A 20,061-nucleotide genomic window follows, 5' to 3' on the forward strand; every position below is an offset into this window, starting at 1 on the left:
TTGGGTAGCACTGTTAAACTGAGCAGATATGCAGAATACATTTTAGTAATCTCATCACCTAACATTCGTTTCTAAAATCGATCACATAGTATTGCATGTTTTACTGTGATAGAAAATACGTTAGCTTAATGCTAACGTATATGGGAAATCCCATAGACACCGCTCTAGGTATTAGCATCAATTAATTCACGTTAACGTTTTTGTATGAGCCTGACATTTGCTCGGCAGATAGATAACAGGTTCCCTAACAGAAATTCTATTATCCATGTATTGATTAATGTTCAATAACATTCATTTCAGTTAAGTCTACAAACATATTATTATTATTTTTTTTAAGAAAAACACTTTACTTTGCAGAAAGTTGCCTATTTTTTCCCAGTGAAAATTAAATAAAACGAAAAATACACTGATGTTGACGTTGTTTACTTCATTAATGTAGGATTCGGTATTCGGATTCGGATTCGGCAGAATCTTAACCAGTGGATTCGGTATTCGGCAGAACCCTAAAAATCTGGATTCGGTGCATCCCTAATCTCGACACACCCACGAGCAGGTATAGCCAATAAGAATAGCCCAGGAAATAGCCTACTCAACCGAAATAGGCCAGCCTTTTGTCGTCAAAAATACAAATGCTTGTAGATGATCCGGTTCAGAACACACAATGAAAGTAGTTGCGCAAAGTGTTCAAGAGCTGTGCTCCTTTCAGACTTTGAATTGCGCTTGTCTGCTTTTCAGGGGCCTCTAAAACACACATCCATCCATGAAAAATCTAAAACAGTATACTGGGATACATCAGCTTTTCAGTATTTCCTCAGAGATCCATCATACATGTAAGGTGTACAATATTTATTAACTAGAAAATGCATTTCCTGAAGGAAATACCAGTGCATGAAATGCAAAAGTTAAGAAAGGCAGAAGAAAAGAAAGAAGAGTGAAAGAAGGAAAGAAGAAAGGAAAGAAGAGTGGGAGAAGGAAAGAAGAGTGAAGAAAGGAGAGAAGAGAGGATGAAGGAAAGAAGAGTGAAAGAAGGAAAGAAGAAAAGAAAGAAGAGTGAAGAAAGGAAAGAAGAGTGGAAGAAGAAAAGAAAGGAAAGAAGTGAAGAGTGAAGAAAGGAAAGAAGAGTGAAAGAAGGAAATAATAGTTGAAGAAGGAAAGAAGAAAGGAAAGAAGAGTGAAAGAAGGAAAGAAGAAAGGAGAGTGAAGAAAGGAAAGAAAAGTGAAAGAAGAAAGAAGAGTGGAAGAAGGAAAGAAGAGTGGAAAGAAGAGTGGAAGAAGGAAAGAAGAGTGGAAGAGAAAAAGAGAGTGAAAATATTGAAAAAAGGAGATAAAAATGGAGTGAAGAAGAGAGATTGAGTGTGAGAGAAAGTAGACTGAGAGGGATAGAGAGAAAGATGGAGAGAAAAAAAAGTAGAGAATGGAAGGTGTCTTAATGTTCCTAGTTACAGTTTAATTGAGAGGGACAGAGAAGAGGTTCCTTTGATTTGGTGCAGCTGTCAGTGAAGCACAGGTGCAAGCCAGTTTAAAGACCCTATTATGATGTCATAATGGCTCAATGTAAGTCAATGGGAAAATTTAGATGAGTCTTTATTTAATATCTTAAAAAGTATAAAGTTTAGAAAAGTGAAAAATACATAGCTATGCGACAAAGTTTGAATGAAGTTTCTACGTTAAGCGGTTCGGGCTGAATTAATCGCAGAAAAAGGTAACAAGAATAAGAAGAAGAACAGTGCATGAAATGCCCTGTATTGTTAATCCTAGGCTTCTTCTTCTTATTATTACAGTGCATGAAATGCCCTGTATTGTTATTCCTAGGCATTTTCTTCTTCTTCTTCTTCTTCTTCTTCTTACCTTTTTCTGCGATTAATTCAGCCCGAACCGTTTAACGTAGAAACTTCATTCAAACGTTGTCGTGTAGGTCTTGTAAAGGACACTTATGATATGTATTTTTCACTTTTCTAAACTTTATACTTTTTAAGATATTAAATAAAAACGAATCTAAATTTTCCCATTGACTTACATTGGGCCATTATGACATCATAATAGGGTCTTTAAACTGGCTTGCACCTGTGCTCCACTGACACCTGCACCAAATCGAAGGAACCTTTTCTCTGTCCCTCTCAATTTAACTGTAACTAGGAACATTAAGACACCTTCCATTCTCTACTTTTCTCTCTCTCCATCTTTCTCTCTATCCCTCTCAGTCTACTTTCTCTCACACTCAATCTCTCTTCTTCACTCCATTTGTATCTCCTTTTTTCAATATTTTCACTCTCTTTTTCTCTTTCACTCTTGTTCACTCTTCTTTCCTTCTTCCACTCTTCTTTCCTTCTTTCACTTTTCTTTCCTTTCTTCACTCTCCTTTCTTCTTTCACTCTTCTTTCCTTTCTTCTTTCCTTCTTCAACTATGATTTCCTTCTTTCACTCTTCTTTCTTTTCTTCTTCCACTCTACTTTCCTTTCCTCACTCTTCTTTCTTTTCTTCTTTCCTTCTTTCACTCTTCTTACCTTCTTCCTCTCTTCTCTCCTTTCTTCACCCTTCTTTCCTTCTTCCACTCTTCTTTCCTTTCTTCTTTCCTTCTTTCACTCTTCTTTCTTTTCTTCTTCCTTTCCTAACTTTTGCATTTCATGCACTGGTATTTCCTTCAGGAAATGCATTTTCTAGTTACAGTGCATGAAATGCCCTGTATTGTTATTCCTAGGCTTCTTCTTCTTCTTATTACAGTGCATGAAATGCCCTGTATTGTTATTCCTAGGCTTCTTCTTCTTCTTCTTCTTCTTCTTCTTCTTCTTCTTCTTCTTATTCTTCTTCTTACCTTTTTCTGCGATAAATTCAGCCCGAACCGCTTAACGTAGAAACTTCATTCAAACTTTGTCGCGTAGGTCTTGTAAAGGACACTTATGCTATGTATTTTTCACTTTTCTAAACGTTATACTTTTTACGATATTAAATAAAAACTAATCTAAATTTTCCCATGACTTACATTGGGCCATTATGACATCATAATAGGGTCTTTAAACTGGCTTGCACCTGTGCTTCACTGACAGCTGCACCAAATCAAAGGAACCTCTTCTCTGTCCCTCTCAATTTAACTGTAACTAGGAACATTAAGACAACTTCCATTCTCTACTTTTTTTTCTCTCCATCTCTCCATCTTTCTCTCTATCCATCTCAGTCTACTTTCTCTCACACTCAATCTCTCTTCTTCACTCCATTTTTATCTCCTTTTTTCAATATTTTCACTCTCTTTTTCTCTTCCACTCTTCTTTCCTTCTTCCACTCTTCTTTCCTTTCTTCTTTCCTTCTTCCACTCTTCTTTCCTTCTTTCACTTTTCTTTCCTTTCTTCACTCTCCTTTCTTCTTTCACTCTTCTTTCCTTCTTCAACTATTATTTCCTTCTTTCACTCTTCTTTCCTTTCTTCATTCTTGTTTCTGTTCTTCTTCCACTCTTCTTTCCTTTCTTCACTCTTCTTTCTTTTCTTCTTTCACTCTTCTTTCCTTCATCCTCTCTTCTCTCCTTTCTTCACTCTTCTTTCCTTTCTTCTTTCCTTCTCCCACTCTTCTTTCCTTTCTTATTTCCTTCTTTCACTCTTCTTTCTTTTCTTCTTCCTTTCCTAACTTTTGCATTTCATGCACTGGTATTTCCTTCAGGAAATGCATTTTCTAGTTACAGTGCATGAAATGCCCTGTATTGTTATTCCTAGGCTTCTTCTTCTTCTTCTTCTTCTTCTTATTCTTGTTACCTTTTTCTGCGATTAATTCAGCCTGAACCGCTTAACGTAGAAACTTCATTCAAACTTTGTCGCGTAGGTCTTGTAAACGACACTTATGCTATGTATTTTTCACTTTTCTAAACTTTATACTTTTTAAGATATTAAAGAAAAACGAATATAAATTTCTCCCATTGACTTACATTGGGCCATTATGACATCATAATAGGGTCTTTAAACTGGCTTGCACCTGAGCTTTACTGACACCTGTGCCAAATCCAAGGAACCTCTTCTCTCTCTGTCCCTCTCAATTTAACTGTAACTAGGAACATTAAGACACCATCCATTCTCTATTTTTTTTCTCTCCATCTTTCTCTCTCAGTCAACTTTCTCTAACACTCAATCTCTTTTCTTCACTCCATTTTTATCTCCTTTTTTCAATATTTTCACTCTCTCTTTATCTCTTCATCCAGAGCCACTCTTGTTCACTCTTCTTTCCTTCTTCCACTCTTCTTTCCTTTCTTTTTTTCTTCTTCCATTTTTCTTTCCTTCTTCCACTCTTCTTGCCTTTCTTTTTTCCTTCATCCACTCTTCTTTCCTTCTTCCACTTTTCTTTCCTTTCTTCACTCTTCTTTCCTTCTTACACTCTTCTTTCACTCTTTCTTATTTCCTTCTTCCACTCTTTCTTTTCTTATTTCCTTCTTCCACTCTTCTTTCCTTCCTTCACTCTTCTTTCCTTTCTTCTTTCATTATTTCACTCTTCTTTCTTTCCTTCTTCCACTCTTCTTTCCTTTCTTCACTCTTCTTTCTTTTCTTCTTTCCTTCTTTCACTCTTCTTTCCTTTCTTCTTTCCTTCTTCCACTCCTCTCCTTTCTTCACTCTTCTTTCCTTTTGTCTTTCCTTCTTCCACTCTTCTTTCCTTTCTTCTTTCCTTCTTTCACTCTTCTTTCTTTTCTTCTTCCTTTCTTAACCTTTGCATTTCATGCACTGGTATTTCCTTCAGGAAATGCATTTTCTAGTTACAGTGCATGAAATGCCCTGTATTGTTATTCCTAGGCTTCTTCTTCTTCTTCTTCTTCTTATTCTTGTTACCTTTTTCTGCGATAAATTCAGCCCGAACCGCTTAACGTAGAAACTTCATTCAAACTTTGTCGCGTAGGTCTTGTAAACGACACCTATGCTATGTATTTTTCACTTTTCTAAACTTTATACTTTTTAAGATATTAAAGAAAAACGAATATAAATTTCTCCCATTGACTTACATTGGGCCATTATGACCTCATAATAGGGTCTTTAAACTGGCTTGCACCTGTGCTTTACTGACACCTGCCCCAAATCAAAGGAACCTCTTCTCTGTCCCTCTCAATTTAACTGTAACTAGGAACATTAAGACCCCTTCCATTCTCTACTTTTTTTTCTCTCCATCTCTCCATGTTTCTCTCTATCCCTCTCAGTCTACTTTCTCTCACACTCAATCTCTCTTCTTCACTCCATTTTTATCTCCTTTTTTCAATATTTGTACTCTCTTTTTCTCTTTATCCAGAGCCACTCTTGTTCACTCTTCTTTCCTTCTTCCACTCTTCTTTCCTTTCTTCTTCCACTCTTCTTTCCTTCTTTCACTTTTCTTTCCTTTCTTCACTCTCCTTTCTTCTTTCACTCTTCTTTCCTTCTTTCACACTTCTTTCTTTTCTTCTTTCCTTCTTCAACTATTCTTTCCTTCTTTCACTCTTCTTTCCTTTCTTCACTCTTCTTTCCTTTCTTCACTCTTCTTCCCTTTCTTCACTCATCTTTCTTTTCTTCTTTCCTTCTTCCACTCTTCTTTCCATCTTCCACTCTTCTTTCCTTCTTTCACTCTTCTTTCCTTTCTTCTTTCCTTCTTTCACTCTTCTTTCTTTTCTTCTTCCTTTCTTAACTTTTGCATTTCATGCACTGGTATTTCCTTCAGGAAATGCATTTTCTAGTTATTCTTCTCACCTTTTTCTGCGATTAATTCAGCTCGAACCGCTTAACTTAGAAACTTCGTTCAAACTTTGTCGCGTAGGTCTTGTAAAGGACACTTATGCTATGTATTTTTCACTTTTCTAAACTTTATACTTTTTAAAATATTCCAGAAAAACGAATATAAATTTCTCCCATTGACTTACATTGGGCCATTATGACATCATAATAGGGTCTTTAAACTGGCTTGCACCTGTGCTTCACTGACACCTGCGCCAAATCCAAGGAACCTCATCTCTCTGTCCCTCTCAATTTAACTGTAAATAGGAACATTAAGACACCTTCCATTCTCTACTTTTTTTTTCACTCCATCTCTCCATCTTTCTCTCTATCCCTCTCAGTCTACTTTCTCTCACACTCAATCTCTCTTCTTCACTCCATTTGTATCTCCTTTTTTCAATATTTTCACTCTCTCTTTATCCAGGGCCACTCTTGTTCACTCTTCTTTCCTTCTTCCACTCTTCTTCCCTTCTTCACTCTTCTTTCCTTTCTTTTTTCCTTCTTCCACTCTTTCCTTCTTCCATTCTTCTTTCCTTTTTTTACTCCTCTGTCCTTTCTTCTTTCCTTCTTTCCTTTTTTCTTTCCTTCTTCCACTCTTCTTTCCTTTCTTCTTTCCTTCTTCTTTTATTTTCTTTCTTAACTTTTGCATTTCATGCACTGGTATTTCCTGCAGGAAATGCATTTTCTAGTTTAATTTGTCATCCTGGTAGCTACCATAATAGTGAATTAAGGAACCAACCTACTAGAATAGTTTGCAAGATCAGCAGATTACAAATCTTCTTCATTCATAAACACAGGTATTTTTTTAGCTTAGAATAACCCAAATTATCTGCAAAATGACCAGGTCCTCATCCACACAGCCTACATGTGCACACAGGCTGAAACAGATGCAGACTGGCCAAAATGACTAATTTTATTTGCATAATGCAATATACAACAAAAGCAAATATATTTCCCTTAAACCTAATATATTCTTTCAATCAATCATGTGGACAACAAAATGCCAAATACATATCACAGTATGAACACATATCACAGTATGATCTGTATTCTTCTTTCCCAATATTGTTTTTACTAGAGATAACAAGCCTGTGTGCTGCACTCTGCAACTTTTAATCTTTTCCAGATGCCCTGTTGAAATACTGTAAAAAGAGAAATTTTCTAAGAAAGTTGTCTTCATTAGGGGTCCAAGCTGCCCAGATTTGCTTACATTTCCGGAAGTTCCCATGTCCTCTTTCACCTGTATAAGCTGTTAAATCCCTCAACCTTAATCTGTGTCAGCAGTGGGAACCTCCTAGGTCCCATACCATAGCATCCCATTTCATTCAAAATGTGACGGATAGTGCGAGCTGACACTGTTGTACCCTATGTCTGCAGGGCAGCTTGAATTTGTTTTGAAGTTGTTCTAGGTTTTTTATCCACCATTTGAACAATCCTTTGTTGCATTCTGTCATCATTTTTTCTCTTCCTTCCACATCCAGGGAGGTTAGTGACAATGCTATGGGCTGTAAACTTCTTGATGACACTGCGCACAGTGGACACAGGAACATTAAGATCTCTGACGATAGACTTGTAGCCTTGAGATTGTCCATGCTTTTCAACAATTTTGGTTCTCAAACCCCCAGACAATTCTTTGCTCTTCTTTCTTTTGTCCATGCTCAGTGTGGTATACACAGACCCACAACACAAAGGTTGAGTCAACTTTGCTCTATTTTAACTGGTTGCAAATGTGATTTATATGTTACCAGCATCTGTGACTTGCCACAAATTACAAATGAATACAAATTAAAGGAGCATTACATGCTTGAATTGCAATTATTTCTTACAATTTTGAAAAGGTGCCAATCATTTTGTCTAGTCCACTTTTGGAGATTTGTGTTGAATCATGTCAGATTTGGCTTTTCTTGTCTGCTTTTTTGAGTTGTTCCAATGCAAAAAATAGAAATACATACCAAAACATTTGTAATTGCAACAATTTTCTGGGAGAAGTGGTACATTATCTGACAGAAGTGCAGGGGTGCCAATATTTTGTGTCCATGACTGTAAATCCCGACGGGACGAACCGGACCCCAACACGCAGCAGAGGGGTCTTGTTTCATCCTGAAGGGTAAAGCTTTTGTACTGCATTCTTTCTTCACTGAAAAATAGAATTTCTCTAATCAGAAATACTAATATGACCATGGCCTCTTACTCTCATTATGTGGCTTTAGCCTCTTCGATCAATGTCTGCAAATAACAGCACAGAGGCGCCATCTTTTATAGATGGATAAGGACTGATTGCTGATGAAGAATTGTGCAAAAGAGTTTCACACATGTGCAATAGAGACTTGTAATAATCAGATCAGATGTGAATAGTCCAATAGAATGTTGGGTCTCTCTGTGAGACCTGATTGTTAGGTGAAAATTCACCCTAGTTACCTCAGGACTCCGGAGATGCATGTACAGTAAGTATATTTATTAGACAAACAACAACAACAATTGCAATCGGGCTCCCCTCCCAGCATAAGGCTGAAAGTGAAGCAATGATAAACACATCGCACAAGGTTTATATAGACAGAAGTTAATCTTTCAGCAAGGGAAAACCACGTGGTGGATTTCTGACGTCCGAGCCACGGATGGAAGTTTTGCACAAGATTGGAAGAAGCACAGTTCGACCCTTCTTATCACCTCTGGTCTAAACATGCTCTTGGGTGCAGACTAAGTGGCACCTAATTATCTTAGTTACACACACACACACATAGAAAAGCCATGTTCCTGCTTTCATAAGCACATGATTCATACAAGGAATATATTAATACAAGGCCTTGATGATTCATATATTCTTAAGTCATTAACAGTGCTTGAAAACACTGATTGAACTCATTTCTTAGACTATTTTACAAGACAAGACTTCTGCTGTGCTAAGAAGGTGATGATGAAGGTCAAGCTGTTCCCAGTTTCAATATAGCAATCGAGAAAAACAAGAATAAATCCAGAAGACATTCTGGTACCATTTCAGTAGCATCTTTGGCATAACCATGTCAATATGATGTCATGACGTGTGCAATAGTTGATGTAACATTGTCATTGATGTGATGTGTAAATTCTTTGTTATTTTGATTTTGTTGACTTGTTCCTTTGTCCTGTATGTAACATTTTATTCAAATATATTCAACCAGAAAAATTATAATTAGATTCGAACATAAGTAAAAGGATAAATGTAGACAGATGTAATATTTGCCCTCTTTAGCATAACTATAATTCAAATCACCCACCCCAGGGTTCAGGAAACCATTTTTGCGTTGTAGTGCACCCCAGTGGCCAGGTTCAGCACTAACTACAGTACATTTACAGTATATTCAAAAAGGGGTTGGCTGTGTGGACCTCCATTTACTGACTTCAATGACTGTGAGTAAAAGTAACATCACAGCACATTCGTTGCAGTTTTGATGGACATCCCACTAATTAGTAGTGAAGAAGACCCCAGGAGTCAGCTAAACATTTCAAACAGCAAAACAGTGTGAATGTGTGTGTGTGTGTGTGTGTGTGTGTGTGTGTGTGTGTGTGTGTGTGTGTATGTGTTTCTGGAGGAGAAGGTGATTCATTCTGTTGTAAAACAACCATCAGTTTCTCAGCCATTTCAAGTGTCTGGGAGGGTGCGATCATGCTGGAGTTACAGAAATTGGACGGTTGGTCAAACTGCACCAGAGCCTTGAGCAGAGCAGCTTTCTTTGAGGTAAGACTGACACATGCATGAAAGCTACAAGTAAAGGATGACAGAAGGATTTTTTACATATTGTCTTACCTAAAGACAGAATCCTTCTGTTTTACCTCTAAAATAGATCAGAAAGATTGAATTTTCGAATTTCAGTTTACAGTTTGCATGCTCAGGTCTGTCTAGCCTTTTACTTGGAGGCCATTTTCAGTGATTTGTATTTATGTCAATATGTGTATTGCTTCCATGGTCATTACACTGCACTGACACGTCTAGTTGCACATAAGTAAAAGTTGACTGAGGCATGCGGATGCATCAGTAACTCCTCCAGAGTTGTGTGTGAGAAGTAGACATCTTTATGGGACTGGGGTGAAGAATGCTTGTCATCTTGGCCTTTTGCCCCCCTTCATATGTCTTTGACCTCTCCTTGAAGCAGATGTCAAATAGAAATGAGAGCCAATGAGAGTGATTCAGTTACAAGAGTTCATCCAAGAATGTTACATTAGCAATGATATATTTAGAGTTGACATCCATATACTAAATCTCTCTGAGACAGTTTTTTTGTTTGTTGAAATGTTCATGTCATTATTTGTCTGTTTATGTGTGTTTGAGTGTGGAGTATGCACATCTATGCAAATGCTGGAATGTGTGTTGTGTGTAGGGTGTGTGTGTGCATGTGTGTGTACATTTGGTGTATGTGGTCTGTTTGCATAAATGTAAGTGTATGAGTATGCATGCAGGGTGTTATGTGTACAAATGATGTATTTGTGAGTGTGAAACTGCGCTCACTAGCTGTTTGTCAGTGCCAGAGTTGAGAGACCCTTTGAACTGTAATACAGACTAATGAGAAAACATGATACTGCCAGTCGGAGGTCAAATGCATCACAGCTGTTAACAGCCTTGGTGATTTTGTGGAAGTGGAATTAAGTGGAAACCATGCAAAGACTTTGTTATTGGCCCCCAGGTGTCCCCAAAAGCTTATCACTGCTCTAGGTCTTCCTCTTAGCAGTTATTGGGTCTTGGTGATCCACTTCTATAACCCCTCTCTGGCTGATATGCACATAACTAAAAATAGACACAAAGTTTCATGCAAAGTAGCTGAAATCAAATAACATTATAACACCCCACTGCCGAAGACGATCCACTGGTGAGCTCATCATGTGAATGCCAGCCCCATACCAGAGCAACGCCTGTGGGCTGCTCTGCTTACCGCCCCATAGCAAGCCCCCTGCGGCACCGCCAGGGCTCTGCAACTCACTGCCCTGAAGCATGGCATCTTTCGAACTCCGAGATCTCTTTACAGTCGCTCAGTTCATCAAGGCCAGGTGCAAGCATGGCCTCAAGGTTAGGACCACAACGGATAAAAATTATGTTTTCTACCAGGTGGAGATTCAGGATGCCAGGACAAGGGGGCCGTTGTGTTTCCTGGACAAGGTAACATCAGACATTCCTTAATAGATATTGCTTGCCTGGAGGTCAGGCACCCACCAGGTTTATTTAGAGGGGGGAAAAATAATTGTATTCTAGTTTCTGTTGTTTAGTCTCAGCAGTGGATTATTGCTTATGTTATACCACCTTTAACTTATGGAAGTACTTATGTAAGTATAAGTATGTGTGAAAAATAATTCTAAATTTGGAAAAAGATTGAAAGTTCCCAGAAGGCAATATTTGCTTACAAAATTAATGCATCTGTGCGTTAGTCTGAGCACGTTGCTCATATTGTTTATGTCCTTGCAGCTTTGGTTTGAGAAACATGACATGTTATTCATCATCTCTCTGTCAGGTTGAGCCCTCTGTCACTGTTGCAGAAATCAAGAACCTCATTCACAAGAACTGTATGTACCATTGATATGTTCTTCCAATATTTCTATTTCAGAAGTTTTCATTGTAAATATTAACTAGAAAATGCATTTCCTGAAGGAAATACCAGTGCATGAAATGCAAAAGTTAGGAAAGGAAGAAGATAAGAAAGAAGAGTGAAAGAAGGAAAGAAGAAAGGAAAGAAGAGTAAAGAAAGGAGAGAAGAGAGGAAGAAGGAAAGAAGAGTGAAAGAAGGAAAGAAGAAAAGAAAGAAGAGTGAGGAAAGGAAAGAAGAGTGGAAGAAGAAAAGAAAGAAGAGTGAAAGAAGGAAATCATAGTTGAAGAAGGAAAGAAGAAAGGAAAGAAGAGTGAAAGAAGGAAAGAAGAAAGGAGAGTGAAGAAAGGAAAGAAAAGTGAAAGAAGGAAAGAAGAGTGGAAGAAGGAAAGAAGAGTGAACAAGAGTGAAAGAGAAAAAGAGAGTGAAAATATTGAAAAAAGGAGATAAAAATGGAGTGAAGAAGAGAGATTGAGTGTGAGAGAAAGTAGACTGAGAGGGATAGAGAGAAAGATGGAGAGATGGAGAGAGAAAAAAGTAGAGAATGGAAGGTGTCTTAATGTTCCTAGTTACAGTTAAATTGAGAGGGACAGAGAAAAGGTTCCTTGGATTTGGCGCAGGTGTCAGTGGAGCACAGGTGCAAGCCAGTTTAAAGACCCTATTATGATGTCATAATGGCCCAATGGGAAAATTTAGATTCGTTTTTATTTAATATCTTAAAAAGTATAAAGTTTAGAAAAGTGAAAAATACATAGCATAAGTGTCCTTTACAAGACCTACGCGACAAAGTTTGAATGAAGTTTCTACGTTAAACGGTTCGTGCTGAATTAATCGCAGAAAAAGGTAAGAAGAATAACTAGAAAATGCATTTCCTAAAGGAAATACCAGTGCATGAAATGCAAAAGTTAAGAAAGAACGAATAAAAGAAAAGTGAAAGAAGGAAGGAAGAAAGGAAAGAACAGTAAAAGAAGGAAAGAAGAGTTGAAGAAGGAAAGAAGAAAGGAAAGAAGAGTGAAGAAAGGAAAGAAGAGTGGAAGAAAGAAAGAAGAGTGGAAGAAGGGAAGAAGAAAGGAAAGAAGAGTGAAGAAAGGAAATTAGAGTGGAAGAAGGAAAGAAGAGTGGAAGAAGGAAAGAAGAGTGGAAGAAGGGAAGAAAAGCCGAAGAAGATAAGAAGAAAAGAAAGAAGAGTGAGAGAAGGAAAGAAGAAAAGAAAAAGGTAAGAAGAGTGGAAGAAGGGAAGAAGAAAGGAAAGAAGAGTGGAAGAAGGAAAGAAGAAAGTAAAGAAGAGTAGAAAGAAGGAAAGAAGAAAGGAAAGAAGAGAGGAAGAAACAAAGTAAGGAAAGAAGAGTGAACAAGAGTGGCTCTGGATAAAGACAGTAAAGAGAGAGTGAAAATATTGAAAGAAGGAGAAAAAAAGAGTGAAGCAGAGAGATGGAGTGTGAGAGAAAGTAGAGTGAGAGTGATAGAGAGAAAAAAAAGTAGAGCATGGAAGGTGTCTATTAATATTCCTAGTTATACAGTTGAATGGAGAGGTACAGAGAGAAGAGGACCCTTGGAGGATTGCCGCAGGTGCCAGTGAAGCACAGGTGCAAGCCAGTTTAATTACCCTATTATGATGTCATAATGGCCCAATGTAAGTCAATGGGAACATTTAGATTAGTTTTTCTTTAATAACTTAAAAAGTATAAAGTTTAGAAAAGTGAAAAATACATAGCATAAGTGTCCTTTACAAGACCTACGCGACAAAGTTTGAATGAAGTTTCTACGTTAAGCGGTTCGAGCTGAATTAATCGCAGAAAAAGGTAAGAAGAAGAAGAAGAAGAAAATGCCTAGGAATAACAATACAGGGCATTTCATGCACTGTAACTAGAAAATGCATTTCCTGAAGGAAATACCAGTGCATGAAATGCAAAAGTTAGGAAAGGAAGAAGAAAAGAAAGAAGAGTGAAAGAAGGAAATAAGAAAGGAAAGAAGAGTGGAAGAAGGAAAGAAGAAAGGAAAGAAGAGTGAAGAAAGGAGAGAAGAGAGGATGAAGGAAAGAAGAGTGAAAGAAGGAAAGAAGAAAAGAAAGAAGAGTGAAGAAATGAAAGAAGAGTGGAAGAAGAAAAGAAAGAAGAGTGAAGAAAGGAAAGAAGAGTGAAAGAAGGAAAGAAGAAAGGAAAGAAGAGTGAAGAAAGGAGAGAAGAGAGGATGAAGGAAAGAAGAGTGAAAGAAGGAAAGAAGAAAAGAAAGAAGAGTGAAGAAAGGAAAGAAGAGTGGAAGAAGAAAAGAAAGAAGAGTGAAGAAAGGAAAGAAGAGTGAAAGAAGGAAATAGTAGTTGAAGAAGGAAAGAAGAAAGGAAAGAAGAGTGAAAGAAGGAAAGAAGAAAGGAGAGTGAAGAAAGGAAAGAAAAGTGAAAGAAGGATAGAAGAATGGAAGAAGGAAAGAAGAAAGGAAAGAAGAGTGGAAGAAGGAAAGAAGAGTGGAAGAGAAAAAGAGTGAAAATATTGAAAAAAGGAGATAAAAATGGAGTGAAGAAGAGAGATTAAGTGTGAGAGAAAGTAGACTGAGAGGGATAGAAAGATGGAGAGATGGAGAGAAAAAAAAGTAGAGAATGGAAGGTGTCTTAATGTTCCTAGTTACAGTTAAATTGAGATGGACAGAGAAGAGGTTCCTTTGATTTGGCGCAGCTGTCAGTGAAGCACAGGTGCAAGCCAGTTTAAAGACCCTATTATGATGTCATAATGGCCCAATGTAAGTCAATGGGAAAATTTAGATTCGTTTTTATTTAATATCTTAAAAAGTATAAAGTTTAGAAAAGTGAAAAATACATAGCATAAGTGTCCTTTACAAGACGACAAAGTTTGAATGAAGTTTCTACGTTAAGCGGTTCGGGCTGAATTAATCGCAGAAAAAGGTAACAAGAATAAGAACTAGAAAATGCATTTCCTGAAGGAAATACCAGTGCATGAAATGCAAAAGTTAAGAAAGAACGAATAAAAGAAAAGTGAAAGAAGGAAAGAAGAAAGGAAAGAACAGTAAAAGAAGGAAAGAATAGTTGAAGAAGGAAAGAAGAAAGGAAAGAAGAGTGAAGAAAGGAAAGAAGAGTGGAAGAAAGAAAGAAGAGTGGAAGAAGGGAAGAAGAAAGGAAAGAAGAGTGAAGAAAGGAAATTAGAGTGGAAGAAGGAAAGAAGAGTGGAAGAAGGAAAGAAAAGTGGAAGAAGGGAAGAAGAGCCAAAGAAGATAAGAAGAAAAGAAAGAAGAGTGAAAGAAGGAAAGAAGAAAAGAAAAAGGTAAGAAGAGTGGAAGAAGGGAAGAAGAAAGGAAAGAAGAGTGGAAGAAGGAAAGAAGAAAGTAAAGAAGAGTAGAAAGAAGGAAAGAAGAAAGGAAAGAAGAGAGGAAGAAACAAAGTAAGGAAAGAAGAGTGAACAAGAGTGGCTCTGGATAAAGACAGTAAAGAGAGAGTGAAAATATTGAAAGAAGGAGAAAAAAAGAGTGAAGCAGAGAGATGGAGTGTGAGAGAAAGTAGAGTGAGAGTGATAGAGAGAAAAAAAAGTAGAGTATGGAAGGTGTCTATTAATATTCCTAGTTATACAGTTGAATGGAGAGGTACAGAGAGAAGAGGACCCTTGGAGGCTTGCCGCAGGTGTCAGTGAAGCACAGGTGCAAGCCAGTTTAATTACCCTATTATGATGTCATAATGGCCCAATGGAAGTCAATGGGAAAATTTAGATCCGTTTTTATTTAATAACTTAAAAAGTATAAAGTTTAGAAAAGTGAAAAATACATAGCATAAGTGTCCTTTACAAGACCTACGCGACAAAGTTTGAATGAAGTTTCTACGTTAAGCGGTTCGGGCTGAATTAATCGCAGAAAAAGGTAACAAGAATAAGAAGAAGAAGAAGAAGAAGAAGAAGCCTAGGAATAACAATACAGGGCATTTCATGCACTGTAATAAGAAGAAGAAGAAGAAGAAGCCTAGGAATAACAATACAGGGCATTTCATGCACTGTAATAAGAAGAAGAAGAAGAAGAAGCCTAGGAATAACAATACAGGGCATTTCATGCACTGTAATAATAATAAGAATAAAATGCCTAGGAATAACAATACAGGGCATTTCATGCACTGTAATTACTATCAGGCATTGTGAGATGGAGAAGTGTCCTCTGTGTTAAATGTTGATTATATTTTAATTTCATCATGTAAGACTACAATTATTAAATGAGTATTACACTCCTGACGCACACGCTTTGTACCCATATTTTAGCAAAAAGTATTTAATTCTCTCTGGTCTGTTGGGTTGGAGGACTGGAGTACTACTTTATTGAGCTTATATATTGTGTAAATGTGTGTTGTTGTAGACCCCAGGTGGTACCCATCCAGACAGGCTCTGAAGCTTCATCCAGGTGAGTGAATGCCTTGAATGGAAGTTCGGCTTGAGACAAACAGGGACACAATGGATGTGTACACTGTCCAGTGACCAGTCCAGTGATCTGTCCAGTAATCTGTCCAGTAATCTGTCCAGTAATCTGTCCAGTGACAGGTCCAGTGATTAGTAAATGGACTAGTCCAGTGACCAGTTCAGTCCAGATCAGTGGTCAGAGTGGTTGACGTACATATTTGTTTTACATACTGTATCCCATAATATTGTAAAATGTTAACATGTGTGTTAGTATAACAGTGATAATACAGTTTAATTGTATCTTATGGGAGTCATGACAACATCTTAGTAGCTACAATTATATTTTGCAGCTTCAAAGATATCAGAACCACTCCGTAGTAGAGAGTGTATGTCCTGCAAAGCAGAGCATGTGTACGAATTGTTGGTGGGGAAGGGAGGGGGCCGGATTCTGATTTTTATTTTGTCATTTCAGAGGGAAAAGCCCTCCAAGATCATGAGATTTTGGAGGATCTGCCGGTGGGAACAACTGCCACTATGTTTTTCCAGGATCTGGGGCCTCAGCTGGGCTGGGCAATGGTAAGATAATCGTTATGACCCCACAGTCCCTCAGTGGGTTCCAGGTTCAGGCCTGAACAGCACTCTTCTTCATCCTGCTGGACAGGTGTTCCTGTCTGAGTGTGTCGGGCCGCTGCTCATCTATCTACTCTTCTACTTACGCCTGCCGTACATTTACAGCTGGGAGAACAACTACACCTCCAGTCCACACAATGTGGTGAAGTATGTCTGCATTAGGGAACGGCATGAATGTCAGGGCACGTGACTTCACCTTGTTTTGGACAGTTTTATCAAAGTTTTAACCTCATTTTGACAACAGACCTCTTTTTGTATTGTCTTACAGGCTAGCTTGTATATGTCACTCCTTCCACTACACCAAGAAGCTGCTGGAGACTATATTTCTGCACCATTTCTCTCAGGGGACCATGCCCTTGCAAAATATGACACTGGTGCAGTACTCATACACGCTGAATATAAAATGCACACAATTGCCTTAATTGTGTTTAGGTAATATCCAGTAGGTTCAGTCTAAACAACAGAACAAATACAAAGGTGTTAACCATGTACTGTATATGTTTTTCAGCAATGGTTGAGTTGCAATAGAAAACATATGTGTTATCTATACAATCCATACACATCAACAAAGACGCAACCATGTAAAAAACGAAGTTGGAATGGCGCACAGAGTACAGTAGTTCATCTATTACAGTACCAGTTCTAACAAATATATAATGTATTTTGTCTTTGCAGAACTGTCTGTATTATTGTGGACTGACAGCGTGGCAAGCCTACTACATTAACCATCCTCTCTATACGACCCCATGTGAGTAGGCATTAGTAGGAATAAACTGTAAATTAAACATTTATGTTACTTAGCAGCAGCAACAAACTATAAACAATAATATCTGCCACCTGTATGCTATCCACAGCATACGGGTACCTGCAGGTGATATGTGCTCTGGCTGTGTTTCTGGTAAACCATACATCTGGACATTTCATTTTCATAACATGTTAAACACAGCAACAGCACCTTGCTCTTTTTTAATTCATGTATGTGCTGTTTGTGTGGGCAGGTCTGTGAGATTGGAAATTTCTCCACACACCTGGTACTGAACAAGATCAAATGTAACAGTAGGTTCACATGCCATCGCCTAGCCTGCATTTCTCAAATAAGCGTTTTGTCAATTAATCTTTGTCGGCTGTTGAGTGTAACATTACTGGCCCGATTGAATCAGCATGTGTCACCATCAGACTCAGTTACTCCTTCAGTCACAGATACAAATGCATATGTGTGTTGATGTGTTGGCAGAGTCCAGGCCAACTGAGATTCCTTACCCCACAGAAAACCCCTTCACTTGGCTATTCTTCTTTGTGTCGTGCCCAAACTACACTTATGAGGTGAATGTCTATTTCCTCCTATTAGACAAGACATGTCACACACATTATCATTAACAATTTGAACTATATCAGGTATATCAGTATTTTTCTTTCCTGTGGGTGAAAACCTTTTTTCCCTCAGGTGGGCGCATGTGTCAGTTTTGCTCTCATGACCCAGTGTTTGCCAGGTATGACACCAAATGGTACCGTTTGAAACCATACTTCCCTCTAACCCCATCCATAGAGTCTGCTTTTTATAGTACCCCCTAACCCTTTTCCTGTACATGAACACTTGGAAACTGGACTCTGACTCTGTGCCTAACTCAACTTTTTACCTTTTTCCTGTGTTTAGCCGCGGTGGCGTCATTCCTGGGGTTTGTGCAAATGATAATCTGGGCCGGAGTGAAGCATAGGACCTACGTCCAGCAGTTCCCAGACTACCCTGAGCTGCGCACGGCCATCATTCCCCTGGTGCTCTAATGGACACTGGCTGCTCATGGGAATGTGATTGGGATTGGGATTGGGAATCTAATGGGAATTATGATTAAATCATCACAGTACCACTTTCAATACTGTCAATGTCACACAAAAAAAAACACATTTGTAACAAATGCCAGAGCCTAGTTTTTTTGTCATTTAATAATTAAATCCTTTATTCATTTCATGTATGACAAATCACACAAGACATGTTACAGTCACTAGGCTAAACCTAGTTCGCAAGCAATCATTTTCTTTTGTATGAAATGCTGTTGACTTGTCAGTTTTGAAGAGTAGCTTTCCAGACTTTAGAGAGCACTTGTACATGTTGGGAAGTGCACACTCGGACATGATCTATTTGTAGCTGCATATGCTGCAAAGTGCCAACCCAGACAGAATGTATTTACATCGCTGTACATGCTAGGGAGTGCACATTGACTTTTTCCTGCTTTTGTAGTAGAATTCCTACAATCCTTCTGAAGATAGAGACTGGGAAGGATATACACGTAATACTGTATAATAAAATTATATTATGCTACAATATCGTGTCATTCACTGCTCATGCTACAATATCGTGTCGTTCACTGCTCATATAGTTTAATTAATGTTCTTATTCACCGGTAGTGAGATACTGTTCCTTTTGGCCATGTTTTAACATAACAGATGTGACATAGTGTGCCATTAAATCATAAAGAAAATATACTGAACTCCTTTAGAAAGAGACAATACTATTTACAAATACACATACAAGAATTGTGTGTACTAATTTTTACATTATTATACAATACAATATTGTCTATGAAATGTTCTGTTAACTTTACCGGTACATTTTCCCTGGAATTGTTTTCCGTGGAGCATAACTTTGATAAGAGACATCATAATGTTTGGGTATATTTGTCTATATCCCTGTGGCACAGTGAGTTCAGGTCAGTGATGCAGCACGGCTGGATACAGCTAGACTGCTACAGAGCATTTGTCATTTGATAGAGAGATAAAAAGCACAAATCTCCCTCTTCATCTCGTAAAAACCGATCACAGACTATGATGATAAAATGTTCTCTTATATGAGGTCAAAGTGAGGAACTACATTATAATTAGCATTCTTGCATGGTGACTCATTTTCACTTATCAACATTCATGTGCAAAAAAAGTCACTGAATACTCGGATGACATTGGAAATGTAGAGGTAATCACCGTCTAGTGTCATGTTCTGAGATCACACTTGACTTAAGGGGATTCCATCAGATCCATAACAATGTTCATTATCCGCATCGGGTACATTTCCCCCAAGTTTCCCTCTGTTTCTTTGCAGGGGTTCCTTTAACTTGGATCTATTTATTTCCTCCTCCCGAAATTTTTTAGCGGGGCAATTTTCTTCGTCTTGCGCGGCGGAGGGGGGCGCTGGTCGTCATCCTCACCAGCTTGCTGTTTGGCGAAGTTCACAAACACCTGCAGAGACAGAAGAGTTAGCACACATACAAGTGGAAATTAAATCAAATGGATCATTAATATTCTGAGCCTGTGAAATGATTTTCTCATTTTTTCCCCTGCCGTGTGTGGGACTGTGCTGAGAGTGTATGCTGCTGTACCTGGTCCAGGGTGGTCTGGGACACGGAATAGTCCTCTATGTGGAGCCGCTCCTTGTTGGAGAGCACGAGCTGGAAGATGCGAGCCAGCGAGGAGGAGGTGATCTGGTACTGCAGCGTGTTGTAGTGTTTCTCTCGCTGCACGCAGCCGGGGAAGCTGCTCTCGATGAAGGCCTCCGCTGGGGCCAGTTCCGGTGGAACACCCGGCTTAGCCGCCCGGACTTTCAACGTGACGACGTATCCGTCACCAAACCTGCAGACAGACACACACACATAATGTACCGCTCTCTCGACCAAAACAGCCTAAAATAAATGTGCTTTTTTTCTTTTCAGAGATGAATGCACGGCCTGAAAAAAGCAGACCTCTAGGATAGAATAAAGATGCACTTCCTCCTGTAGTTTAGGGACACATGGGAGGGTCTCTAGGGCA

The 20,061-nt window shown here is 38.4% G+C and overlaps 2 protein-coding genes across 2 annotated transcripts in view; one reads left to right on the top strand and one right to left on the bottom strand.

Annotated features, from left to right (window-relative positions):
- Positions 1 to 10,668: 10,668 nt before the first annotated feature.
- Positions 10,669 to 18,048, top strand: LOC308382351 (very-long-chain enoyl-CoA reductase-like; the record flags this gene model as incomplete). The annotated part of the gene is made up of 12 exons (XM_080860071.1): positions 10,669 to 10,833; positions 11,183 to 11,234; positions 15,596 to 15,640; positions 16,109 to 16,212; positions 16,298 to 16,413; positions 16,535 to 16,640; positions 16,942 to 17,014; positions 17,121 to 17,164; positions 17,265 to 17,322; positions 17,501 to 17,589; positions 17,711 to 17,756; positions 17,921 to 18,048. The coding sequence occupies 12 exons, from the start codon at positions 10,669 to 10,671 to the stop codon at positions 18,046 to 18,048; spliced, it is 1,026 nt and encodes a 341-aa protein (XP_080716197.1).
- Positions 18,049 to 19,380: 1,332 nt separating this feature from the next.
- The window catches only part of abca4b (ATP-binding cassette, sub-family A (ABC1), member 4b), a gene marked incomplete at both ends in the record, with an annotated part of 37,243 nt that continues 36,562 nt past the window's right edge, over positions 19,381 to 20,061 (bottom strand). The window contains 2 exons of the mRNA XM_080832759.1: positions 19,381 to 19,494; positions 19,635 to 19,884. Coding sequence (XP_080688885.1) covers positions 19,381 to 19,494; positions 19,635 to 19,884 — 364 coding nt within the window. The remainder of the gene's footprint in view (positions 19,495 to 19,634; positions 19,885 to 20,061) is intronic.

The sequence above is a fragment of the Sprattus sprattus genome (genome assembly GCF_963457725.1).
Source record: "Sprattus sprattus genome assembly, chromosome: 2".
In the NCBI taxonomy this organism is placed as follows: Eukaryota; Metazoa; Chordata; class Actinopteri; order Clupeiformes; family Clupeidae; genus Sprattus; species Sprattus sprattus.